The sequence below is a fragment of the Pseudophryne corroboree genome, chromosome 11 (genome assembly GCF_028390025.1).
Source record: "Pseudophryne corroboree isolate aPseCor3 chromosome 11, aPseCor3.hap2, whole genome shotgun sequence".
NCBI lineage: Eukaryota > Metazoa > Chordata > Amphibia > Anura > Myobatrachidae > Pseudophryne > Pseudophryne corroboree.
In genome coordinates, this window is record NC_086454.1 from 340,040,497 (window position 1) to 340,063,353 (window position 22,857).

The 22,857-nt window shown below is 52.3% G+C and overlaps 1 protein-coding gene across 4 annotated transcripts in view; it reads right to left on the reverse strand.

Moving 5' to 3' along the window:
- The window catches only part of FCSK (fucose kinase), a 144,300-nt gene that overhangs the window by 87,662 nt on the left and 33,781 nt on the right, over positions 1 to 22,857 (reverse strand). For all 4 annotated transcript variants that reach the window (XM_063945868.1, XM_063945867.1, XM_063945870.1 and 1 more), the window contains exons 2-6: positions 7,960 to 8,089; positions 4,779 to 4,930; positions 4,599 to 4,649; positions 4,398 to 4,523; positions 4,163 to 4,235 (exon numbers count right to left, since the gene is read on the reverse strand). In XM_063945868.1, coding sequence (XP_063801938.1) covers positions 4,163 to 4,235; positions 4,398 to 4,523; positions 4,599 to 4,649; positions 4,779 to 4,930; positions 7,960 to 8,035 — 478 coding nt within the window. In that variant the 5' untranslated portion in view covers positions 8,036 to 8,089. The remainder of the gene's footprint in view (positions 1 to 4,162; positions 4,236 to 4,397; positions 4,524 to 4,598; positions 4,650 to 4,778; positions 4,931 to 7,959; positions 8,090 to 22,857) is intronic.

Consider the following 22,857-nt stretch of genomic DNA (forward strand, 5'->3'; position numbering starts at 1 on the left):
GAGGGAAGATGCAGGAAAGTACCCCCAGTGAGGAGGGAAGATGCAGGAAAGTACCGCCAGTGAGATGGGGAGATGCAGGAAAGTACAGTCAGTGAGAAGGGAAGATGCAGGAAAGTACCCCCAGTGAGGACAGAAGATGCAGGAAAGTACCGCCAGTGAGGAGGGAAGATGCAGAAAAGTACCCCCAGTGAGAAGGGAAGATGCAGGAAAGTACCCCCAGTGAGGAGGGGAGATGCAGGAAAGTACCCCCAGTGAGGAGGGAAGATGCAGGAAAGTACCGCCAGTGAGATGGGGAGATGCAGGAAAGTACCGTCAGTGAGAAGGGAAGATGCAGGAAAGTACCGCCAGTGAGGAGGGGAGATGCAGGAAAGTACCGTCAGTGAGAAGGGAAGATGCAGGAAAGTACCACCAGTGAGGAGGGGAGATGCAGGAAAGTAACCCCAGTGAGAAGGGAAGATGCAGGAAAGTACCCCCAGTGAGGAGGGGAGATGCAGGAAAGTACCCCCAGTGAGGAGGGGAGATGCAGGAAAGTACCGCCAGTGAGGAGGGAAGATGCAGGAAAGTACCGCCAGCGAGGAGGGAAGATGCAGGAAAGTACCCCCAGTGAGGAGAGAAGATGCAGGAAAGTACCCCCAGTGAGGAGGGGAGATGCAGGAAAGTACCGCCAGTGAGGAGGGAAGATGCAGGAAAGTACCGCCAGTGAGGAGGGGAGATGCAGGAAAGTACCCGCAGTGAGGAGGGAAGATGCAGGAAAGTACCCCCAGTGAGGAGGGGAGATGCAGGAAAGTACCCCCAGTGAGGAGGGGAGATGCAGGAAAGTACCCCCAGTGAGGAGGGAAGATGCAGGAAAGTACCGCCAGTGAGGAGGGGAGATGCAGGAAAGTACCCCCAGTGAGGAGGGAAGATGCAGGAAAGTACCGCCAGCGAGGAGGGAAGATGCAGGAAAGTACCGCCAGCGAGGAGGGAAGATGCAGGAAAGTACCGCCAGTGAGGAGGGAAGATGCAGGAAAGTACCGCCAGTGAGGAGGGGAGATGCAGGAAAGTACCGCCAGTGAGGAGGGAAGATGCAGGAAAGTACCGCCAGTGAGGAGGGGAGATGCAGGAAAGTACCGCCAGCGAGGAGGGGAGATGCAGGGAAGTACCCCCAGTGAGGAGGGGAGATGCAGGAAAGTACCCCCAGTGAGGAGGGGAGATGCAGGAAAGTACCCCCAGTGAGGAGGGGAGATGCAGGAAAGTACCCCCAGTGAGGAGGGAAGATGCAGGAAAGTACCCCCAGTGAGGAGGGAAGATGCAGAAAAGTACCCCCAGTGAGGAGGGAAGATGCAGAAAAGTACCGCCAGTGAGGAGGGAAGATGCAGGAAAGTACCGCCAGCGAGGAGGGAAGATAGGGAGGATGATAGTAATGAATGAGACAGGAAAGCCCACAGACAGTGTGAAGGCTCTAATAGATGCAGGGAAAGGTGGAAAAAAAGAAGGAGACACCAGGGAGGATACTAGTGGCAAGGGAGGCAGGAACATGGAGAGATGCATGAAGTATGGCAGGGAAGCACCAGGGACGTCGGCAGTGAGGGGGAATGGAAGAAGGTAGGAAAGAAATTGAGTGATGGTTTGGAGGGAAGACGACCGGTTGGTAGTGAGTTGGGATGGTAGGAGGTAGGGATGGAAGACATGGATGTTAGAAGTGAGAAGGAGAGGGGGAGAGAAGGGAGACAGAGGTTGGTGGTGAGGAGGGTAGGGAGACTTGCAGCCCCAGCCTGGCTCAGACCCTGACAGTATACTTTTTCCAGCTTGTTCTCTGTCTCAGTAAATAAGTGTAAGGGGGAAATAGCTGTGCACCAGTGGAACTGTGGGTTTGATTCATGTTTGTATAGAACTGCACAGCCGCAAGGAGGAGGATGGAAGGAAGGAAGGGAGGAAAGGGAGACAGGGAGGATGCATGGAAGGAGGAAGGGAGGGAGGAAAGGGAGACAGGGAGGATGCACGGAAGGAGGAAGGGAGGGAGGAAAGGGAGACAGGGAGGATGCATGGAAGGAGGAAGGGAGGGAGGAAAGGGAGACAGGGAGGATGCATGGAAAAAAGAATGTAGGGAAAGGAGACAGGGAGGATGCATGGAAGACGGAAGGGAGGGAAAGGAGACAGGGAGGATGCATGGAAGGAGGAAGGGAGGGAAAGGAGACAGGGAGGATGCATGGAAGACGGAAGGGAGGGAAAGGAGACAGGGAGGATGCATGGAAGGAGGAAGGATTGGAAAGGAGACAGGGAGGATGCATGAAAGGAGGAAGGGAGGGAAAGGAGACAGGGAGGCTGCATGGAAGATGGAAGGGAGGGAAAGGAGACAGGGAGGATGCATGGAAGGAGGAAGGGAGGGAAAGGAGACAGGGAGGCTGCATGGAAGACGGAAGGGAGGGAAAGGAGACAGGGAGGATGCATGGAAGGAGGAAGGGAGGGAAAGGAGACAGGGAGGCTGCATGGAAGGAGGAAGGGAGACAGGGAGGATGCATGGAAAAAAGAATGGAGTGAAAGGAGACAGGGAGGATGCATGGAAGGAGGAAGGGAGGGAAAGGAAACAGGGATGATGCATGGAAGGAGGAAGGGAGGATGCATGGAAGGAAGAAGGGAGGGAAAGGAGACAGGCAGAATGCATGGAAGACGGAAGGGAGGGAAAGGAGACAGGGAGGATGCATGGAAGGAGGAAGGGAGGAAAGGGAGACAGGGAGAATGCATGAATGACGGAAGGGAGGGAAAGGAGACAGGGAGGATGCATGGAAGGAGGAAGGGAGGAAAGTGAGACAGGGAGGATGCATGGAAGATGGAAGGGAAGGAAAGGAGACAGGGAGGCTGCATGGAAGACGGAAGGGAGGGAAAGGAGACAGGGAGGATGCATGGAAGGAGGAAGGGAGGGAAAGGAGACGGAGAGGCTGCATGGAAGGAGGAAGGGAGGGAAAGGAGACAGGGAGGATGCATGGAAGGAGGAAGGAAGGGAGGGAGGGAAAGGAGACAGGGAGGATGCATGGAAGGAGTAAGGGAGGAAAGGAGACAGGGAGGATGCATGAAGGAGGAATGGAGTGAAAGGAGACAGGGAGGATGCATGGAAGGAGGAAGGGAGGAAAGGGAGACAGGGAAGATGCATGGAAGGAGGAAGGGAGGGAGGAAAGGGAGACAGGGAGGATGCATGGAAAAAAGAATGTAGGGAAAGGAGACAGGGAGGATGCATGGAAGACGGAAGGGAGGGAAAGGAGACAGGGAGGATGCATGGAAGGAGGAAGGGAGGGAAAGGAGACAGGGAGGATGCATGGAAGACGGAAGGGAGGGAAAGGAGACAGGGAGGATGCATGGAAGGAGGAAGGATTGGAAAGGAGTCAGGGAGGATGCATGGAAGACGGAAGGGAGGGAAAGGAGACAGGTAGGATGCATGGAAGGAGGAAGGGAGGGAAAGGAGACAGGGAGGCTGCATGGAAGACGGAAGGGAGGGAAAGGAGACAGGGAGGATGCATGGAAGGAGGAAGGGAGGGAAAGGAGACAGGGAGGCTGCATGGAAGACGGAAGGGAGGGAAAGGAGACGGGGAGGCTGCATGGAAGGAGGAAGGGAGGGAAAGGAGACAGGGAGGATGCATGGAAGGAGGAAGGAAGAGAGGGAAAGAAGACAGGGAGGATGCATGGAAGGAGGAAGGAAGGGAGGGAAAGGAGACGGGGAGGATGCATGGAAGGAGGAAGGGAGGGAAAGGAGGCAGGGAGGATGTATGGAAGTAGGAAGGGAGACAGGTTGTATGGAAGGAGGAAGGGAGACAGGTTGTATGGAAGGAGGAAGGGAGACAGGGAGGTTGTATGGAAGGAGGAAGGGAGGTTCGAGTGAGGATGGATGGAGGGAGGAAGGGAGACAGGGAGGTTGTATGGAAGGAGGAAGGGAGGTTGGTGTGAGGATAGATGGAGGGAGGAAGGGAGACAGGGTAACTGGAGGAAGGGAAGGAGAAGGGAAATTTGCCGAGCAGGAAAGACGGAAGGCCATAGTGTACAGGGATGGATGGAGGAAGGGGGGCTGTCTGGAAGTGGTAAAGATGGAGAAAGATATAGTAAAAAAGAGGTGACGGAAAAGAAAAAGAGGAAAGGGGGCACGGGGCAACAGTGACAAGGAAAGGATGGACATGTAACACCAGGTACTCACGCGGGTTAGATCGCAGACTCAACGTCATATCAGTGCTGCAGATCCAGACACCAGGAGGGGAGCGAGGACACAGCTGTGCGGGATCCAATAACAGACTATTATGAGGCTGAGGACCTGGAGGCACACTTTAGCCCCACCACCCGAGCATTTACTAGATACACAGGGAAAGACATGTGCAACGCTAGGAATTACGCTACGCTGGAGCAGACATGACCCCACACAAATCACACGTCACCTGGTGCCTTAGCGTGTTCAGCAGACTGTCCAAGTTACATGTGACGGATTCTACCAGGACCTGGGGATCCTCCGCCGGCAGGACGGTGAAAACGCGACCACAGTCATCAAACAGGAAATCTCGCCCCTTCCAGGAAAACACGGGGTTACCTCAGCCTGCAGTGACTTGTAATCATGTACAGTACAGCAGTGCCACACTCACCGTATGCAGGATGACCAGCCGCGCCCCCTGCAGGACATCTGCAGACACCACCTGCGGGGGAAATCACCAACATTATACCCACAGGTGTAACTTGTACTAGATGCAAATATTCTATTGGTTACTGAGGCTATGCGCTCATATGTACTATCTGCACCGCGGGGTATGTATCCCCTGCATTACCGTGTATCCAGCACGCGCACTCAGGTGTTCCGTAGCCACCAGCAGAGCATTCAGTGTGGCTCCCCCGCTCCCTACATGGGCCTGAGGGTCTTCCACTGTCAGGATCAAGGTGCCTGGGGGGAGAACACCACGCCGCTGTCTAATCTCCAGCTCTAAGGGGGACACAGAGGACACAACAACATTCATTACTGACATCTGATACAGGGAGACAGTCAGGTGTCCTCTCAGGGGATATAGAGGTACAGTACAGCGAGACCGTCAGGTGTCCTCTCAGAGGATATAGAGGTACAGTACAGCGAAACCATCAGGTGTCCTCTCACGGGATATAGAGGTAAAGCACAGTGAGGACGTCAGGTGTCCTCTCAGAGGATATAGAGGTACAGTACAGCGAAACCGTCAGGTGTCCTCTCAGGGGATATAGAGGTACAGTACAGCAAGACCGTCAGGTATCCTCTCAGGAGATATAGAGGTACAGTACAGCACAGTGAGGCCATCAGGTGTCCTCTCAGGGGATATAGAGATACAGTACAGCGAGACAGTCAGGTGTCCTTTCAGGGGATATAGAGATACAGTACAGCGAGACAGTCAGGTGTCTTAGGGGATATAGAGGTACAGAACAGCGAGACCGCCAGGCGTCCTCTCAGGGGATATAGAGGTACAGTACAGCAAGGCCGTCAGGTGTCCTCTCAGGGGATATAGAGGTATAGCACAGTGAGGCCGTCAGGTGTCCTCTCAGGAGATATAGAGGTATAGTACAGCACAAAGAGACCGTCAGGTGTCCTCTCAGGGGATATAGAGGTACAGCACAGTGAGACCGTCAGGTGTCCTCTCAGGGGATTTAGAGGTACAGTACAGCGAGACCGTCATGTGTCCTCTCCGGGGATATAGAGGTACAGTACAGCAAGACCGTCAGGTGTCCTCTCAGGAGATATAGAGGTACAGCACAGTGAGGACGTCAGGTGTCCTCTCAGGAGATATAGGGGTACAGTACAGCAAGACCGTCAGGTGTCCTCTCAGGAGATATAGAGGTACAGTACAGCAAGACCGTCAGGTGTCCTCTCAGGGGATATAGAGGTACAGTACAGCGAGACCGTCATGTGTCCTCTCCGGGGATATAGAGGTACAGTACAGCAAGACCATCAGGTGTCCTCTCAGGAGATATAGAGGTACAGCACAGTGAGGACGTCAGGTGTCCTCTCAGGGGATATAGAGGTACAGTACAGCGAGACAGTCAGGTGTCCTCTCAGGAGATATAGAGGTACAGTACAGCGAGACGTCAGGTGTCCTCTCAGGGGATATAGAGGAACAGTACAGCGAGACCGTCAGGTGTCCTCTCAGGGGATATAGAGGTACAGTACAGCAAGACCGTCAGGTGTCCTCTCAGGAGATATAGAGGTACAGCACAGTGAGGACATCAGGTGTCCTCTCAGGGGATATAGAGGTACAGCACAGTGAGGCTGTCAGGTGTCCTCTCAGGGGATATAGAGGTACAGTACAGCGAGACAGTCAGGTGTCCTCTCAGGAGATATAGAGGTACAGCACAGTGAGGACGTCAGGTGTCCTCTCAGGGGATATAGAGGTACAGCACAGTGAGGCTGTCAGGTGTCCTCTCAGGGGATATAGAGGTACAGTACAGCGAGACAGTCAGGTGTCCTCTCAGGAGATATAGAGGTACAGTACAGCGAGACGTCAGGTGTCCTCTCAGGGGATATAGAGGTACAGTACAGCGAGACCGTCAGGTGTCCTCTCAGGGGATATAGAGGTACAGTACAGCAAGACCGTCAGGTGTCCTCTCAGGAGATATAGAGGTACAGCACAGTAAGGACGTCAGGTGTCCTCTCAGGGGATATAGAGGTACAGTACAGCAAGACCGTCAGGTGTCCTCTCAGGAGATATAGAGGTACAGCACAGTGAGGACGTCAGGTGTCCTCTCAGGGGATATAGAGGTACAGTACAGCGAGACGTCAGGTGTCCTCTCAGGGGATATAGAGGAACAGTACAGCGAGACAGTCAGGTGTCCTCTCAGGGGATATAGAGGTACAGTACAGCAAGACCGTCAGGTGTCCTCTCAGGAGATATAGAGGTACAGCACAGTGAGGACATCAGGTGTCCTCTCAGGGGATATAGAGGTACAGCACAGTGAGGCTGTCAGGTGTCCTCTCAGGGGATATAGAGGTACAGTACAGCGAGACAGTCAGGTGTCCTCTCAGGAGATATAGAGGTACAGTACAGCGAGACGTCAGGTGTCCTCTCAGGGGATATAGAGGAACAGTACAGCGAGACCGTCAGGTGTCCTCTCAGGGGATATAGAGGTACAGTACAGCAAGACCGTCAGGTGTCCTCTCAGGAGATATAGAGGTACAGCACAGTGAGGACGTCAGGTGTCCTCTCAGGGGATATAGAGGTACAGCACAGTGAGGCTGTCAGGTGTCCTCTCAGGGGATATAGAGGTACAGTACAGCGAGACAGTCAGGTGTCCTCTCAGGAGATATAGAGGTACAGTACAGCGAGACGTCAGGTGTCCTCTCAGGGGATATAGAGGTACAGTACAGCGAGACCGTCAGGTGTCCTCTCAGGGGATATAGAGGTACAGTACAGCAAGACCGTCAGGTGTCCTCTCAGGAGATATAGAGGTACAGCACAGTAAGGACGTCAGGTGTCCTCTCAGGGGATATAGAGGTACAGTACAGCAAGACCGTCAGGTGTCCTCTCAGGAGATATAGAGGTACAGCACAGTGAGGACGTCAGGTGTCCTCTCAGGGGATATAGAGGTACAGTACAGCACAGCGAGACGTCAGGTGTCCTCTCAGGGGATATAGAGGTACAGTACAGCGAGACGTCAGGTGTCCTCTCAGTGGATATAGAGGTACAGTACAGCGAGACGTCAGGTGTCCTCTCAGGGGATATAGAGGTTCAGTACAGCGAGACCATCAGGTATTCTCTCAGGGGATATAGAGGTACAGTACAGCGAGACGTCAGGTGTCCTCTCAGTGGATATAGAGGTACAGTACAGCGAGACGTCAGGTGTCCTCTCAGGGGATAAAGAGGTACAGTACAGCGAGACAGTCAGGTATACTCTCAGGGGATATAGAGGTACTGAAGCCGGAGAATATGTAGTCAGTGAGAAGAACACTGAGCAGAGGAATATGACCTGTAGGTACCTCTATACCGGGGCTCTCACCTCTCTGAAACGCTGGGACGCTGTCCTTATGCTGACAGGTGAGAACCAACACTGACCAGTCTGACTCTGATCCCATCCTCACCAGGGTGTACACTGCGGGGGGAGCCTGCGATGCCGGGCTCTTTAGGTGCTGCAATAAGTACACACTTTATTTTACATATTGTATACACATATATACACATACACACAATACAGATGCCCTCAATGCGTCCACAAAGATGGTCCGTTACCAGCTAGGGCCCAATACACAATAGACGCTAGGAGGGTTCTTGGGTGCGCCACATCACTCTACTTTATATACGTCCAATGACTTCAATAATACATCTTTCTTAATATTCCTTTTCGTAATATACCCAGTGTAGAAGATTTGTGATTAAATCTTTTTGATTTTACAGAGAGCCCTTTCTACCAGAGCTCGCCCAATCACACAGAGCCCAATCTACCAGCGCTCACCCAATCACGCAGAGCCCTTTCTACCAGAGCTCACCCAATCACACAGAGCCCTCTTTACCAGAGCTCACCCAATCACACAGAGCCCTCTCTACCAGAGCTCACCCAATCACAGAGATCCCTTTCTTCCAGAGCTCACCCAATCACACAGAGCCCTTTCTTCCAGAGCTCACCCAATCACACAGAGCCCTTTCCTCCAGAGCTCGCCTAATCACACAGAGCCCTCTCCACCAGAGCTCACCCAATCACACAGAGCCCTCTCTACCAGAGCTCACCCAATCACACAGAGCCCTTTCTTCCAGAGCTCATCCAATCACACAGAGCCCTTTCTTCCAGAGCTCACCCAATCACACAGAGCCCTTTCTTCCAGAGCTCGCCCAATCACACAGAGCCCTCTCCACCAGAGCTCGCCCAATCACACAGAGCCCTTTCTACCAGAGCTCACCCAATCACACAGAGCCCTTTCTACTAGAGCTCGCCCAATCACACAGAGCCCTCTCCACCAGAGCTCACCAAATCACACAGAGCCCTTTCTACTAGAGCTCACCCAATCACACAGAGCCCTTTCTATCAAAGCTCACCCAATCACACAGAGCCCTCTCCACCAGAGCTCACCCAATCACACAGAGCCCTTTCTACTAAAGCTCACCCAATCACGCAGAGCCCTTTCTTCCAGAGCTCGCCCAATCACACAGAGCCCTTTCTACTAGAGCTCACCCAATCACGCAGAGCCCTTTCTTCCAGAGCTCGCCCAATCACACAGAACCCTTTCTACCAGAGCTCGCCCAATCACACAGAGCCCTTTCTACTAGAGCTCACCCAGTCACACAGAGCCCTTTCTTCCAGAGCTCACCCAATCACACAGAGCCCTTTCTACTAGAGCTCACCCAATCACACAGAGCCCTTTCTACCAGAGCTCGCCCAATCACACAGAACCCTTTCTACCAGAGCTCACCCAATCACACAGAAGAATAAAATCTGATAATCAGCCTCACCTAAAGCATACAGTATGTGGCCTTATGAGGTTGGATGTTAGAGACTTCCTATTATCCACCCTTAGGGGTATGAGCTCATGGACACCAAGTCATCAACCTTTGGGTCACATTAGCCTTGCCCGCATTTCATCTCTAGCAACCTCCTCAGGGGTGTATACTATAGTGGCTTTCAGGTCACTAAATTGGGGTCACTCACCCCCTCCTGCACCTATAACGCACATCTGAGGTCACTAACCCCCTTCCTGCACCTATAATTCAGATCTGGGGTCACTGACACCCCTCCAGCACCTATAATGCAGATATGGGGTCACTCTCCCCCCCCCCCTGCACCTACAATGCAGATCTGGGGTCACTCCCTCCCTCCTGCACCTATAATACAGATCTGGGGTCACTCCCTCCCTCCTGCACCTATAATGCAGATCTGGGGTCACTCCCTCCCTCCTGCCCATATAATGCAGATCTGGGGTCACTCTCCCCCTCCTGTACCTATCATGCAGATCTGGGGTCACTCATAGGTGTGCGCATAGGGGGGTGCCTGGTGCACACAGGCACCCCGTAATGTCCGGCACTTGCACCCCCCACACCTGCTCAGTGGTGATCGTCGTGGCCCACCGCCGAGCCCAGCTTGCTGCTCATTCCTGGATGTGTGACTCCCCGCTCTGCTGCACCGGCCACCGCCAGGGGTATGCTGAGCGCTGCCGCACTCATAGGCGTAATGAGAGTGGGGTGCGCAGGGGGTGGGGGAGCGCACCAGTCCGTGAGCCGTGACAAAAATGCCCAAAATGAAAAATAATAATAAAAATGACTAATAAGTAAAAAATCCCCATAGCTGATCATTGTGAAGCAATTGTCACAAGTGAAGTGGTATATGGATGGATAGTAGTGAGATAGGAATCATTATTCCATGCTGATGGTGATGCAGATCACAAACAAAGAATATCAGAGTGGAAAATCTAGGAACAATAGAATTCACAAGCGTTAAGCATCCCGGGATTCTACTGTCAATCGTATCTTAAGACATAGAATAGAAGATGAGAGGACCCTCAGATGTTTGCACAGGAGTGAGAATGGTGTAAGAAGTGCGCTTCTGCTGTCCGTATTATACTGATATAATCCGATGAGAGAGCACAGAACTGTAGGGTAAAAGAATTATATTAACCTTGATATTTATTAATCTCTCATAATAGATTGTGTTTATTTATGTATTTTGTGAGGAAAAAGTTCAATTTGCTGTAAATGATACATCTCTGGTAGTATACATTATCCAATGAGTCCAAGAAACAATGCCCCCTTATAGGTGCAGAAATATATCTACTAATAATCCCAGGTTTATTGTTATAATATTATTAGCAAAGTAGCAGATAGACAATCCTGGAAAAGTGTGGAAAGCTTACATCTAAATAGGATGCATATATGGATTATATATATATATATATATATATATATTGTGACAAGAACACTGGGATAGTGTTTGAGGGCAGGTATGTTTGTCCCAGGTTCTTGTCTTACATGTTTTAGAAAATGAAAACTTCTAGGAAAAATGCTTTTGTTTTGTCAGACCCTTTTCAGTTTGCTGTAAAAGCTGGGTAAAGGCTCTGAGAGAGAGATAAAGCGAGTTCTAGACATTGGGCCCAGTTCGGGTCTTTGGCCTCACAGAGGGCTAATCAGGGTTTCAGCTGTGTGTGTTATAGGGCTGCTAGCCTGATTAGTATGGGCAGACTGCCTGGGAAGACTGGAGGGATCTGTGTGAGAGAAACACGCTTCCTGATACAAGTGAGCTATACAGTGTTTACTGGAGAACTCTGTGTTTTTTGTTTAGTGATAGTTAGGAATATCTTGTGTTTAGTTAGTGCCGGACAGGCAAGGTATTTTCTTTTGGTGTTTGTTTTATTTTCTGTTTCAATAAGACTGGCCGGGGCCAGTTGTACCAGAAACTGGACTTGTGTTGTTCCTCAGCTGCTGCGTGCTGCCATATTCCCCAGGAAACGGCGCCTTGCACCCCTACAGTGTTACAACTTGGTGGAGAATGCGAGCATTGCCGTTCTGCGCATAAGTGAAAGCAGCAGCTTTGTGAGGCCTGCAGAAAACGGTGGTTTATGCAGATACAGCCCAGTGTGAAGTTACTGAGACTCACCCCTGAGGGTTTGATATATGTCCTGGGTGAAAGCAGCTACAAAGCCGCCTGAAAAATCTGTCGACATGGAGGATCTGCTTAAAGCCTTGCTGCAAGCTACAGCGGCTCAGCAGGAGGCCAACAGACAGCAGTAGGTGGCAATGGAGGAAAATAGGATACAGCAGCAGGTGGCTATTGACGAACTTTACAGGCAACAGCGTCAGGATAGAGAGGCTTTAACAGAAGTGGTGCAGAGCCTTGCAGCCCGGATTGGAGATGTGGCCGTCAGTGCTCCGACCAGCTCTAGTTCTATACGGGCCAGTCACTTCCTGCAGAAAATGACAGAGGCTGATGATGTGGAGGCCTACCTGACCACGTTTGAAAGGACTGCCGAGCGTGAGAACTGTCCGAAAGCGCAGTGGGCCAGTCTGCTGGCACCTTTTTTGTCAGGTGAGCCCCAAAAAGCGTACTTTGATTTAAGCCCTGCTGAGGCTCGGGACTATGATAAACTAAAGACTGAGATCCTGACCCGCCTGGGAGTCACGCTGTCAGTACGAGCACAACGGGTGCACCGTTGGGTGTACGCCATGGAGAAGCCTCCGCGCTCACAGATGCACGATTTTATTCAGCTAACAAAAAAATGGCTACAGCCAGAGACATTAACTGGTCCCCACCTTGGTGCATAAGGCCATAATAGGGAGAGATTTTCCTCATTTTTGGAAACTGTGGGAATCATGTTTATCAACAGATGTGAGAAGCGAAGAGCCAGTTGGTAATACCGGTGATTGTATGGATGTACGTGTGTCTTCTGAACTTTCTGACCCTTTGCCTTTTGCCAGTTTGGCTGGGGAAGTGACAGATGGGGAGTCCAGTGAGGACCCTCTTGCTGGGAACAGAGACATAGTGGTTAGAAACGAAAGCGTGCCTGACCTGGAGGTAAAAAAGGATCTGTTTGCATCTGAACAGTTAAAGGATCCTACCTTGATAAAGGCTAGAGAGAATGTTAAGATTGTTAATGGGGAGCCTGTGGTACCAGGTGACAGGGTTACGTATCCCCACATGGCCATATGTAATGAGCTCTTGTACCACATTGTCAAAAAGGGTGAGGATGTGGTGGAACAGCTGGTAGTACCCCAGACTTATCGGAGAACGGTACTAGATTTAGCTCATAGTCACGTTACAGCAGGACATTTAGGGGCAGAAAAAACCACTGAAAGAGTTTTACAAAGGTTCTTTTGGCCAGGGGTTTATAAAGAAGTGTCTGAATATTGTTCTTCCTGTCCTGAATGCCAGTATCATGCCCCTAGACCCCATTTCAGGAGCCCACTAGTTCCCATGCCTATTATAGAGGTCCCGTTTGACAGAATAGCCATGGATCTCGTGGGGCCCTTGTTAAAGTCCGCTCGGGGCCATCAGTATATCCTGGTAATAATGGACTATGCCACTCGATATCCTGAGGCTGTCCCTTTACGCACTATCACAACCAAGGCGATAGCTAGGGAGCTGGTGCAGGTTTTTAGTAGAGTGGGAATACCAAAAGAAATTTTGACTGACCAAGGTACTCCATTTATGTCAAGGGTCATGAAAGAATTGTGCAAATTATTTAAGGTCACTCACCTCAGGACGTCCATTTACCATCCCCAAACTGATGGGTTGGTGGAAAGGTTTAATAAAACATTAAAAAGTATGTTAAAAAAAGGTGGTTGATAAAGATGGGAAAAACTGGGATTGTTTGTTGCCCTACTTGTTAATGGCCGTCAGAGAAGTTCCTCAGTCCTCTACCGGGTTTTCTCCATTTGATTTGTTGTATGGTAGACACCCCAGAGGGCTGTTGGACGTTGCCAAAGAGACGTGGGAAGGACAGCCCACTCCTTATAGAAGCGTTATTGAACATATAACACAAATGCAGGATAGGATTGCAGCCGTGGTACCTATTGTCAGAGAGCACATGGAACAGGCCCAAAGTGCTCAACAGAGGGTATATAACCGGAGTGCCAAGATACAGGAATTTGCTCCTGGAGATAGAGTTCTTGTTTTGGTACCCACTGTGGAAAGCAAGTTCCTAGCTAAATGGCAGGGTCCATTTGAGATTAGGGAAAAAGTGAATGAGGTTAATTACAAAGTATACCAGCCGGGAAAGAGAAAACCCGAACAAATTTATCATGTTAACTTAATCAAACCCTGGAAAGATAGGTTGTCTCTGTCAGCGGAGCCTTGCCCTTCGGTGTCTTCACCTCGGTTGCTTCCCGCAGTGAAGGTGTCAGAGACATTATCAGCTGATCAGAAAAATCAGGTTAAAGAATTTCTCATCCAAAATAGGGAAATATTTTCAGAGCTGCCTGGCCGAACGACCATAATAAAACATGACATTGTAACAGAACCAGGGGTCAGGGTCCATTTAAAGCTATATAGGATTCCGGAAGCTCAGCGAGAAGCTGTTTCTAAAGAAGTTAAAACCATGTTAGAACTTGGAGTCATAGAGGAATCTAACAGTGAGTGGTCCAGTCCCATAGTTCTCATCCCGAAGCCCGACGGTAGCATACGCTTCTGTAATGACTTTCGTAAGTTAAATGAGGTGTCCAAGTTTGACGCATACCCCATGCCCCGTGTGGATGAGCTTATAGAAAGGCTGGGAACAGCCAGGTTTCTCACCACGTTGGACCTGACCAAAGGTTACTGGCAAATACCTTTATCTGATGGCGCAAAAGAAAAAACAGCCTTTTCGGTTCCGGAGGGGCTGTACCAGTATAAGATGTTACCCTTTGGGTTGCATGGGGCTCCAGCAACCTTTCAACGGGCGATGGATAAAATTTTGAGGCCCCATAGAAAATATGCAGCTGCCTATTTGGATGATGTAGTAATTCACAGTACAGACTGGGGGTCCCATTTGTTTAAAGTACAAGCAGTACTGGACTCAGAGAGGCAGGGTTAACTGCTAACCCAAAGAAGTGCTGCCTCGCAATGGAGGAGGTCAAATACTTGGGCTTCACCATAGCCAGAGGTCTGATTAGGCCCCAATTGAATAAAATTGATGCTATTCAAAACTGGCCTCATCCAGTGAATAAAAAACAGGTAAGGGCTTTTTTGGGAATAACTGGGTACTATAGACGGTTTATTCCCAATTTTGCGACCACGGCGGTGCCGTTGTCAGACCTTACCAAAGGGAAGCAGTCAAATATGGTGAAATGGAACCCTGATGCAGAAAAAGCGTTCCAAGCGTTAAAAGTGGCTTTGTGTTCACAACCGGTATTGATAACACCAGATTTTTCAAAAGAATTTGTGGTACAGACAGATGCCTCAGAGGTAGGGATAGGGGCTGTGCTGTCCCAAACCAGAGATGGGGACGAACACCCTATCATTTATTTGAGTAGGAAACTCAATGAGCATGAAAAAGGTATGCCATTGTGGAAATGGAGGCTTTGGCCATTAAGTGGGCACTAGATACCTTGAGATATTACCTCTTGGGTAGACAATTCAGACTAGTGACAGACCATGCCCCTTTAAAATGGATGTATGTAAATAGAGGCAAGAATGCTCGTGTAACTAGATGGTTTCTAGCGTTGCAGGACTTTAAGTTTACTGTCGAACATAGACCGGGAACACAATTGGCCAACGCAGATGCATTGTCTCGCATCTTCTGTTTGGGGGCTACAAGTGTTCCGGCCCCTAGGTCGAAACAGCGGAGGGGGATATGTGACAAGAACACTGGGATAGTGTTTGAGGGCAGGTATGTTTGTCCCAGGTTCTTGTCTTACATGTTTTAGAAAATGAAAACTTCTAGGAAAAATGCTTTTGTTTTGTCAGACCCTTTTCAGTTTGCTGTAAAAGCTGGGTAAAGGCTCTGAGAGAGAGATAAGGCGAGTTCTAGACATTGGGACCAGTTCGGGTCTTTGGCCTCACAGAGGGCTAATCAGGGTTTCAGCTGTGTAAGAGTGTTATAGGGCTGCTAGCCTGATTAGTATGGGCAGACTGCCTGGGAAGACTGGAGGGATCTGTGTGAGGGAAACACGCTTCCTGATACAAGTGAGCTATACAGTGTTTACTGGAGAACTCTGTGTTTTTTGTTTAGTGATAGTTAGGGACATCTTGTGTTTAGTTAGTGCCGGACAGGCAAGGTATTTTCTTTTGGTGTTTGTTTTATTTTCTGTTTCAATAAAACTGGCTGGGGCCAGTTGTACCAGAAACTGGACTTGTGTTGTTCCTCAGCTGCTGCGTGCTGCCATATTCCCCAGGAAACGGCGCCTTGCACCCCTACAGTGTTACTATATATATATATATATATATATATATATATGCGCATCTCATTTGCTGACAGCGTCTTAACTGCATGCCCCCAAATAACATATGTATAGAGGCAATTTACTCAAACCCTAGTATAAATTCCTATGGAACTAATATACAGCCGTTTGAGGAAAAATTGATTATCACTATCCTCTGGTAATAATTCCTGTCAGTGTGCTGCTGAGGAGACTGTACTTACCTCATGCAATTGATTGCAGTCCTCCTTCAGCGCTGGTCACTGGAGGCACTTGTTCTTAATCGGCAGGCGCATCAGTTGCGGCTTCCCGTTCCCCGTGTGTCTGTGATCAGAGGCGCTCACTGTAATTGGTGTCCGGCGGGTGCCGTTAATATAGCTGTCCCCTCTATGTCTGGTCATCACTGGGGATGGTCCTGCATGGTAGCGCCGATGACAAGTGATTCTAACTCCGACGGGTCTGACCCGTGCGCCAGAGCAGTAACGGTGGCGTGCATGTGCGCTGTGTCTCCTATGTGCACGTTTCACATGGGCGGCTTCATCAGGGAATGTGGAATCCTACCTTACAGATGCAATATTTACCTGTCCAGGTATAGGCCCTCATTCCGAGTTGTTCGCTCGCTAGCTGCTTTTAGCAGCATTGCACTCGCTAAGACGCCGCCTACTGGGAGTGACTCTTAGCTTTGCAGAATTGCGAACAAAAGATTTGCATAATTGCAAATAGAAATTTCTTTGCAGTTTCTGAGTAGCTCAGGACTTACTCTGCCACTGCGATCAGTTCAGTCAGTTTCATTCCTGGTTTGACGTCACAAACACACCCAGCGTTCGCCCAGACACTCCCCTGTTTCTCCAGCCACTCCAGCGTTTTTCCCAGAAACGGCAGCGTTTTTCCGCACACACCCATAAAATGGCCAGTTTCCGGCCAGAAACACCCACTTCCTGTCAATCACACTTACCAGAACGATGAAAAATCCTTGATATGCCGTGAGTAAAATACCTAACTTTTGTGTAAAATAACTAAGCGCATGCACTCTGCGAACCTTGCGCATGCGCAGTAAGCGACTAATCGCAATATAGCGAAACTCGGCAACGAGCGAACAACTCGGAATGAGGGCCATAGTCCCGTCATCCAATCCATCGGGTTTCCTACAATCAGGTTAGACCGGATGCAACTCAATGATTCATGGGATATGTAGTTTGTTGTATTAAAAAATTAAACGAAAAAGCAGCATGATTTTCTTATGAAATGTACACCTACCAACCAGGGCCGGATTAACAATGGGGCGGATGGAGCTGCAGCTCCAGGCCCCCCACTGAAAATAGGCCCACAGGATCCCCTGCAGTGCTGCCAGTGTTGACAGGGAAAAGTTTTTCCTGTCACCACCAGCAGCTCACTCCCTTCCCTCACCTCAGCCAGCCGACAAAACTCCTTCCTATCTCACAGTCAGACTCTGGGCCACCCGACCTGTAAGAAGCTCCGCCCACGTTTTTGCGAAAGCTGCACCTCGCACACCAGACAAGCGGCGCCTCCCTCACCTGACAGAGACTCCACCTCCCGCAGCCGTCAGAAGCTCCCCCCCAGCCGTCAGAAGCTCCGCCCACAGTACCCGACAGAAGCTCCGCCTTCCGCAGCCGTCAGAAGCTCCGCCCCTGCCCCCCTTCCAGAAGCTCCCGCTCCCCGACAGAAGCTTCTCCTCCAGCAGCAGTCAGAAACTCCACAGCCATCAGTAGCTCCGCCTCCTGCACCCGTCAGAAACTCTACCTCCCGCACAGGTCACAAGCCCGCCTCCTGTACCAGTTGGAAGTTTGGAAGCTCCGCAGTCACGATGTCCGGGTAAGAACTTGAAGTTCAGAACTTTTGAAGCTAGATCGGCAGCACGTGAGTAGAGCTGGGGGTCATTGGGGATGCTAGGGGGGTGGTGGTGAGTAATTGACTGCTTAGGACAGAGGTTTAATACTTGGTTGTCAGGAATTTCACAATGCAGCCAATATCACAGGGGTCACAGCTCTTACTGTGGATATGCTCCGTCCCATGACACCATTTTTGCTCCTACCCAGTTATCTGCTGCTCTTCCACCAGTATCTATGCTTTCTAGGGATCGGGATTGGCCTGATTGGGAGCCGCCTAATAGTAAGTAGTATTACTTACACCCACCCTCCCTCCGTGCAGTGCTCTCTAACAGCCTCTCTTCCGCACCGCTACCTACACCCTCCCGCACCGCTACCTACACCCTCTCTCCCGTGCCACTAACTACACCCTCCCTCCCCGCTACCTACACCCTCCCTCCAGCGCTGCTCCCTACACCCTTTACTGATTCCTACTGCAATCCCGGGATTGAGCGTTTTTCAATCCCGAATCCCGGGATTGAAAAACAGCCCAGGATTGGCCTCCCTAATGCTTTCCTCTCCAGCTGTATCTCTGCCCCCTCCCCACCTGTATCGTTGCTCCCTCTCCACCTGTATCTCTGCCCCCTCCCCACCTGTATCGTTGCTCCCTCTTCACCTGTTCCTGCCCCCTCCCCACCTGTATCTCTGCCCCCTCCCCACCTGTATCTCTGACCCCTCCCCACCTGTATCTCTGACCCCTCCCCACCTGTATCTCTGACCCCTCCCCACCTGTATCGTTGCTCCCTCTTCACCTGTTCCTGCCCCCTCCCCACCTGTATCTCTGACCCCTCCCCACCTGTATCTCTGCCCCCTCCCCACCTGTATCTCTGACCCCTCCCCACCTGTATCTCTGACCCCTCCCCACCTGTATCTCTGACCCCTCCCCACCTGTATCTCTGCCCCCTCCCCACCTGTATCTCTGCCCCCTCCCCACCTGTATCGTTGCTCCCTCCCCACCTGTTCCTGCCCCCTCTCCACCTGTATCTCTGCCCCCTCCCCACCTGTATCTCTGCCCCCTCCCCACCTGTATCTCTGCCCCCTCTCCACCTGTATCTCTGCTCCCTCCCCACCTGTATTGTTGCTCCCTCTCCACCTGTATCTCTGACCCCTCCCCACCTGTATCTCTGCCCCCTCTCCACCTGTATCTCTGACCCCTCCCCACCTGTATCTCTGCCCCCTCCCCACCTGTATCTCTGCCCCCCTCCCCACCTGTATCTCTGACCCCTCCCCACCTGTATCTCTGCCCCCTCCCCACCTGTATCGTTGCTCCCTCTCCACCTGTATCTCTGCCCCCTCTCCAGCTGTATCTCTGCTCCCTCCCCACCTGTATCTCTGCCCCCTCCCCACCTGTATCTCTGCCCCCTCCCCACCTGTATCTCTGACCCCTCCCCACCTGTATCTCTGACCCCTCCCCACCTGTATCTCTGCCCCCTCCCCACCTGTATCTCTGACCCCTCCCCACCTGTATCTCTGCCCCCTCCCCACCTGTATCTCTGACCCCTCCCCACCTGTATCTCTGACCCCTTCCCACCTGTATCGTTGCTCCCTCCCCACATGTATCTCTGCCCCCTCCCCACCTGTATCTCTGCCCCCTCCCCACCTGTATCTCTGCCCCCTCCCCACCTGTATCGTTGCTCCCTCTCCACCTGTATCTCTGACCCCTCTCCACCTGTATCGTTGCTCCCTCTCCACCTGTATCTCTGACCCCTCCCCACCTGTATCTCTGCCCCCTCCCCACCTGTATCGTTGCTCCCTCCCCACCTGTATCGTTGCTCCCTCCCCACCTGTATCTCTGCCCCCTCCCCACCTGTATCTCTGCCCCCTCCCCACCTGTATCTCTGCCCCCTCTCCACCTGTATCTCTGCCCCCTCCCCACCTGTATCGTTGCTCTCTCTCCACCTGTATCTCTACCCCCTCCCCATCTGTATCATTGCTCTCTCTCCAACTGTATCTCTGCCCCCTCCCCACCTGTATCTCTGCCCCCTCCCCACCTGTGTCTCTGCCCCCTCTCCACCTGTGTCTCTGTCTCCCTCCCCACCTGTGTCTCTGTCTCCCTCCCCACCTGTATCTCTGCCCCCTCTCCACCCGTGTCTCTGCCCCCTCTCCACCTGTATCTCTACCCCCTCCCCACCTGTATCTCTACCCCCTCCCCACCTGTATTTATATCCCCTCCCCATCTGTCTCTGTCTTCCTCCCCACCTTATCTCTACCCCGTCCCCACCTGTATCTCTACCCCCTTTCCACCTGTGTCTCTGCCCCCTCTCCACACATGTTTCTGCCTTCTCTCAACCCGTGCTTCCGCCTACCTCTCACACTTGTCTCTGCCACCTTCACTACTTGTCTCTCTGCCACCTTAACTGCCTGTGTGTCCACCCCTCTTCTCACCTGTGCCTCTGCTTCGTTCCCCACTTGGGTCTTTGTCCCCTCCTTACTTGTTTCTCTGCATTCTCCCCACTGTGTCCCTTCCCCCTTCACCACCTGTGCTTATGGCCCCGTTTACACATGTGACTCTGTCCCCCTATCCAGCTGTATCTCTGCCTTCCACCCCACCTGTGGTTCTACCTTCTCTCTACCTGTGCTTCCACCTCCCTCTCCACCTCTCCAAAAGCATCTCTGTCTCCCTTCACACCTGTATATTTTCCCCCCTCTCCACCTGTATCTCTATCTTCCTCTCCACCTATCCATCTACTATTCCGCCTCCCTCTCCAAATGTATCTCTGCCTCACTCCCCACCTGTGGCACTACTCCCTTCGACCCATGCTTCCGCCCATCTCACTGTAACCAGTTTCCCAGGGACAGAGCTCTCTCACAAGCTCTGTCTCTGAATATGATAATTGATACATCCTTGTGATGAATTCAGTCATCTCAATGTGATTTTGGTCGAATTTATCACATTCTATTCACATCTGAGATGTGGATTGTAATAAATGTGCCCCATAGTGCAGAGATGTAGTGTAGTAGTAATTGTACTAAGCAGTGATAAGAGCGGAGAAGTGAGCCAATGGAGAAGTTGTCCCATCAACCAATCAGCATTGACGTAACATTTATAATTTGCAAACTATAAAAGTATACAGAGCAGTTCCACTGGCTCACTTCTCCACTTTTATCACTGCTTAATACATCTCCACCATAGTTAAGGAGATGTAGTATGAGGAGGAAGTGCAGTGATGTAGTATGCCCCCACACTACCCCTACCCTCCCAGGGAGAAATTCTGGGACGCTAATCACACCCACTGCGTGGGCGCCAATAGGCCCTTCATAAACTTTCAGCTCCAGGCCCATGTGGACCTTAATCTGGCACTGCTACCAACCATACTAATGTATTCATAATTTAGATAAATATCTCCTATATATTAGCCCAAGTCTGTGATTCTGTGCCTGACGTAACGCTGGGCGGAGTCACAGCGGTGGGCGGGGGTCATAGAGGTGGGTGGAGTCACAAAGCCCGCCCACCACATGTGCAGCAAGTCTATGCTCTTGCTGCCTGTCCATCTCACACCCCTTCCCCAGCAACTCTGACTCCCCGGCCGAACAACAACATCTGCTGCCATAGGCATAGACATTAGGAGGGACGGGTGGCGCAGGAGAAGGCTCTCATAGCCCTCCCTGCGCCGCGTCACACACCCGCCGCGCTCCTCCACACACATCCCGCTGTCCGCACTCCTGCTGTGACAGGAGCGAGTGCTGCAGTGACATCATCTCCTGCAGCACTCTCCTCCTGTCACACAGCCGCCACACACACTCCAGTCTCCGGGGGCTGCCAGCATCTACAGGCAAGCTGGAAACACCCCCGGAGCGAGAGAGAAAAGACCCACGAGGCACGCCCCTTTTGCATTAGGCCACACACCCGTTTCGGGCGTGCGGGGGGGGGGGGGGGGGGGGGAGGAAATGTCATAGTACAGACTGCTTTCACACACCTGGTTACGCCTCTGGCTACTGGACTATTCACAGCCTGCAGCAGCCACCCACAGCCCCAACGGTGAGTCCCTCCGCCCATCCTACCCACTGTATCTATGTCTGGTCACCACTTTACACAAGTCCACCCCCTCCAATACTTCCCCCTTTCTTCATCAGCTTCCTCACTGGGGACCCTCCCTACCGCCCAGCGTCTCTGTATCCCCTCCCTACCGCCCCGCGTCTCTCTATCCCCTCCCAACCGCCCCGCGTCTCTTTCCCCTACCTACTGCCCCGCGTCTCTCTGTCCCCTTCCAACCGCCCCGCGCTCTCTATCCCCTCCCAACCGCCCCGCGTCTCTCTAACCCCTACCTACCGCCCCGCGTCTCTGTCCCCTCCCTTACCGCCCTGCGTCTCTCTGTCCCTCCATACCGCCCTGCGTCTCTCTATCCCCTCCCTACCACCCACATCTCTCTATCCTCTCCCTACCGCCCTGTGTCTCTGTCCCCTCCCTACCGCCCTGCGTCTCTCTGTCCCCTCCCTACCGCCCCACATCTCTCTATCCTCCCCCTACCGCCCCGTGTCTCTGTCCCCATCCCTACCGCCCTGCGTCTCTCTGTCCCCTCCATACCGCCCTGCTTCTCTCTATCCCCTCCTACCGCCCGCGTCTCTCTGTCCCCTCCCTACCCGCCCCACATCTCTCTATCCTCTCCCTACCGCCCCGTGTCTCTGTCCCCTCCCTACCGCCCTGCGTCTCTCTATCCCCTCCCTACCGCCCCACTCTCTCTATCCTCTCCCTACCGCCCCGTGTCTCTGTCCCCTCCCTACCGCCCTGCGTCTCTCTGTCCCCTCCATACCGCCGCCGCTCTCTCTATCCCCTCCCTACCGCCCCACATCTCTCTGTCCCTCCCTACCGCCCCACATCTCTCTATCCTCTCCCTACCGCCCGCGTCTCTCTGTCCCCTCCCTACCGCCCGCGTGTCTCTATCCCCTCCCTACCGCCAGCGTGTCTCTATCCCTCCCTACCGCCCCCGCGTCTCTCTATCCCTTTACCTACCGCCCCGCGTCTCTCTATCCCCTACCTACCGGCCCGCGTCTCTGTCCCCTCCCTACCGCCCTGCGTCTCTCTGTCCCCCTCCCTACCACCCTGCGTCTCTCTGTCCCCTCCTACCGCTCCACATCTCTCTATCCTCTCCCTACCGCCCCGTGTCTCTGTCCCCTCCATACCGCCCCACCTCTCTGTCCCCTCCCTACCGCCCCGCGTCTCTCTGTCCCCTCCCTACCGCCCCACCTCTCTGTCCCCT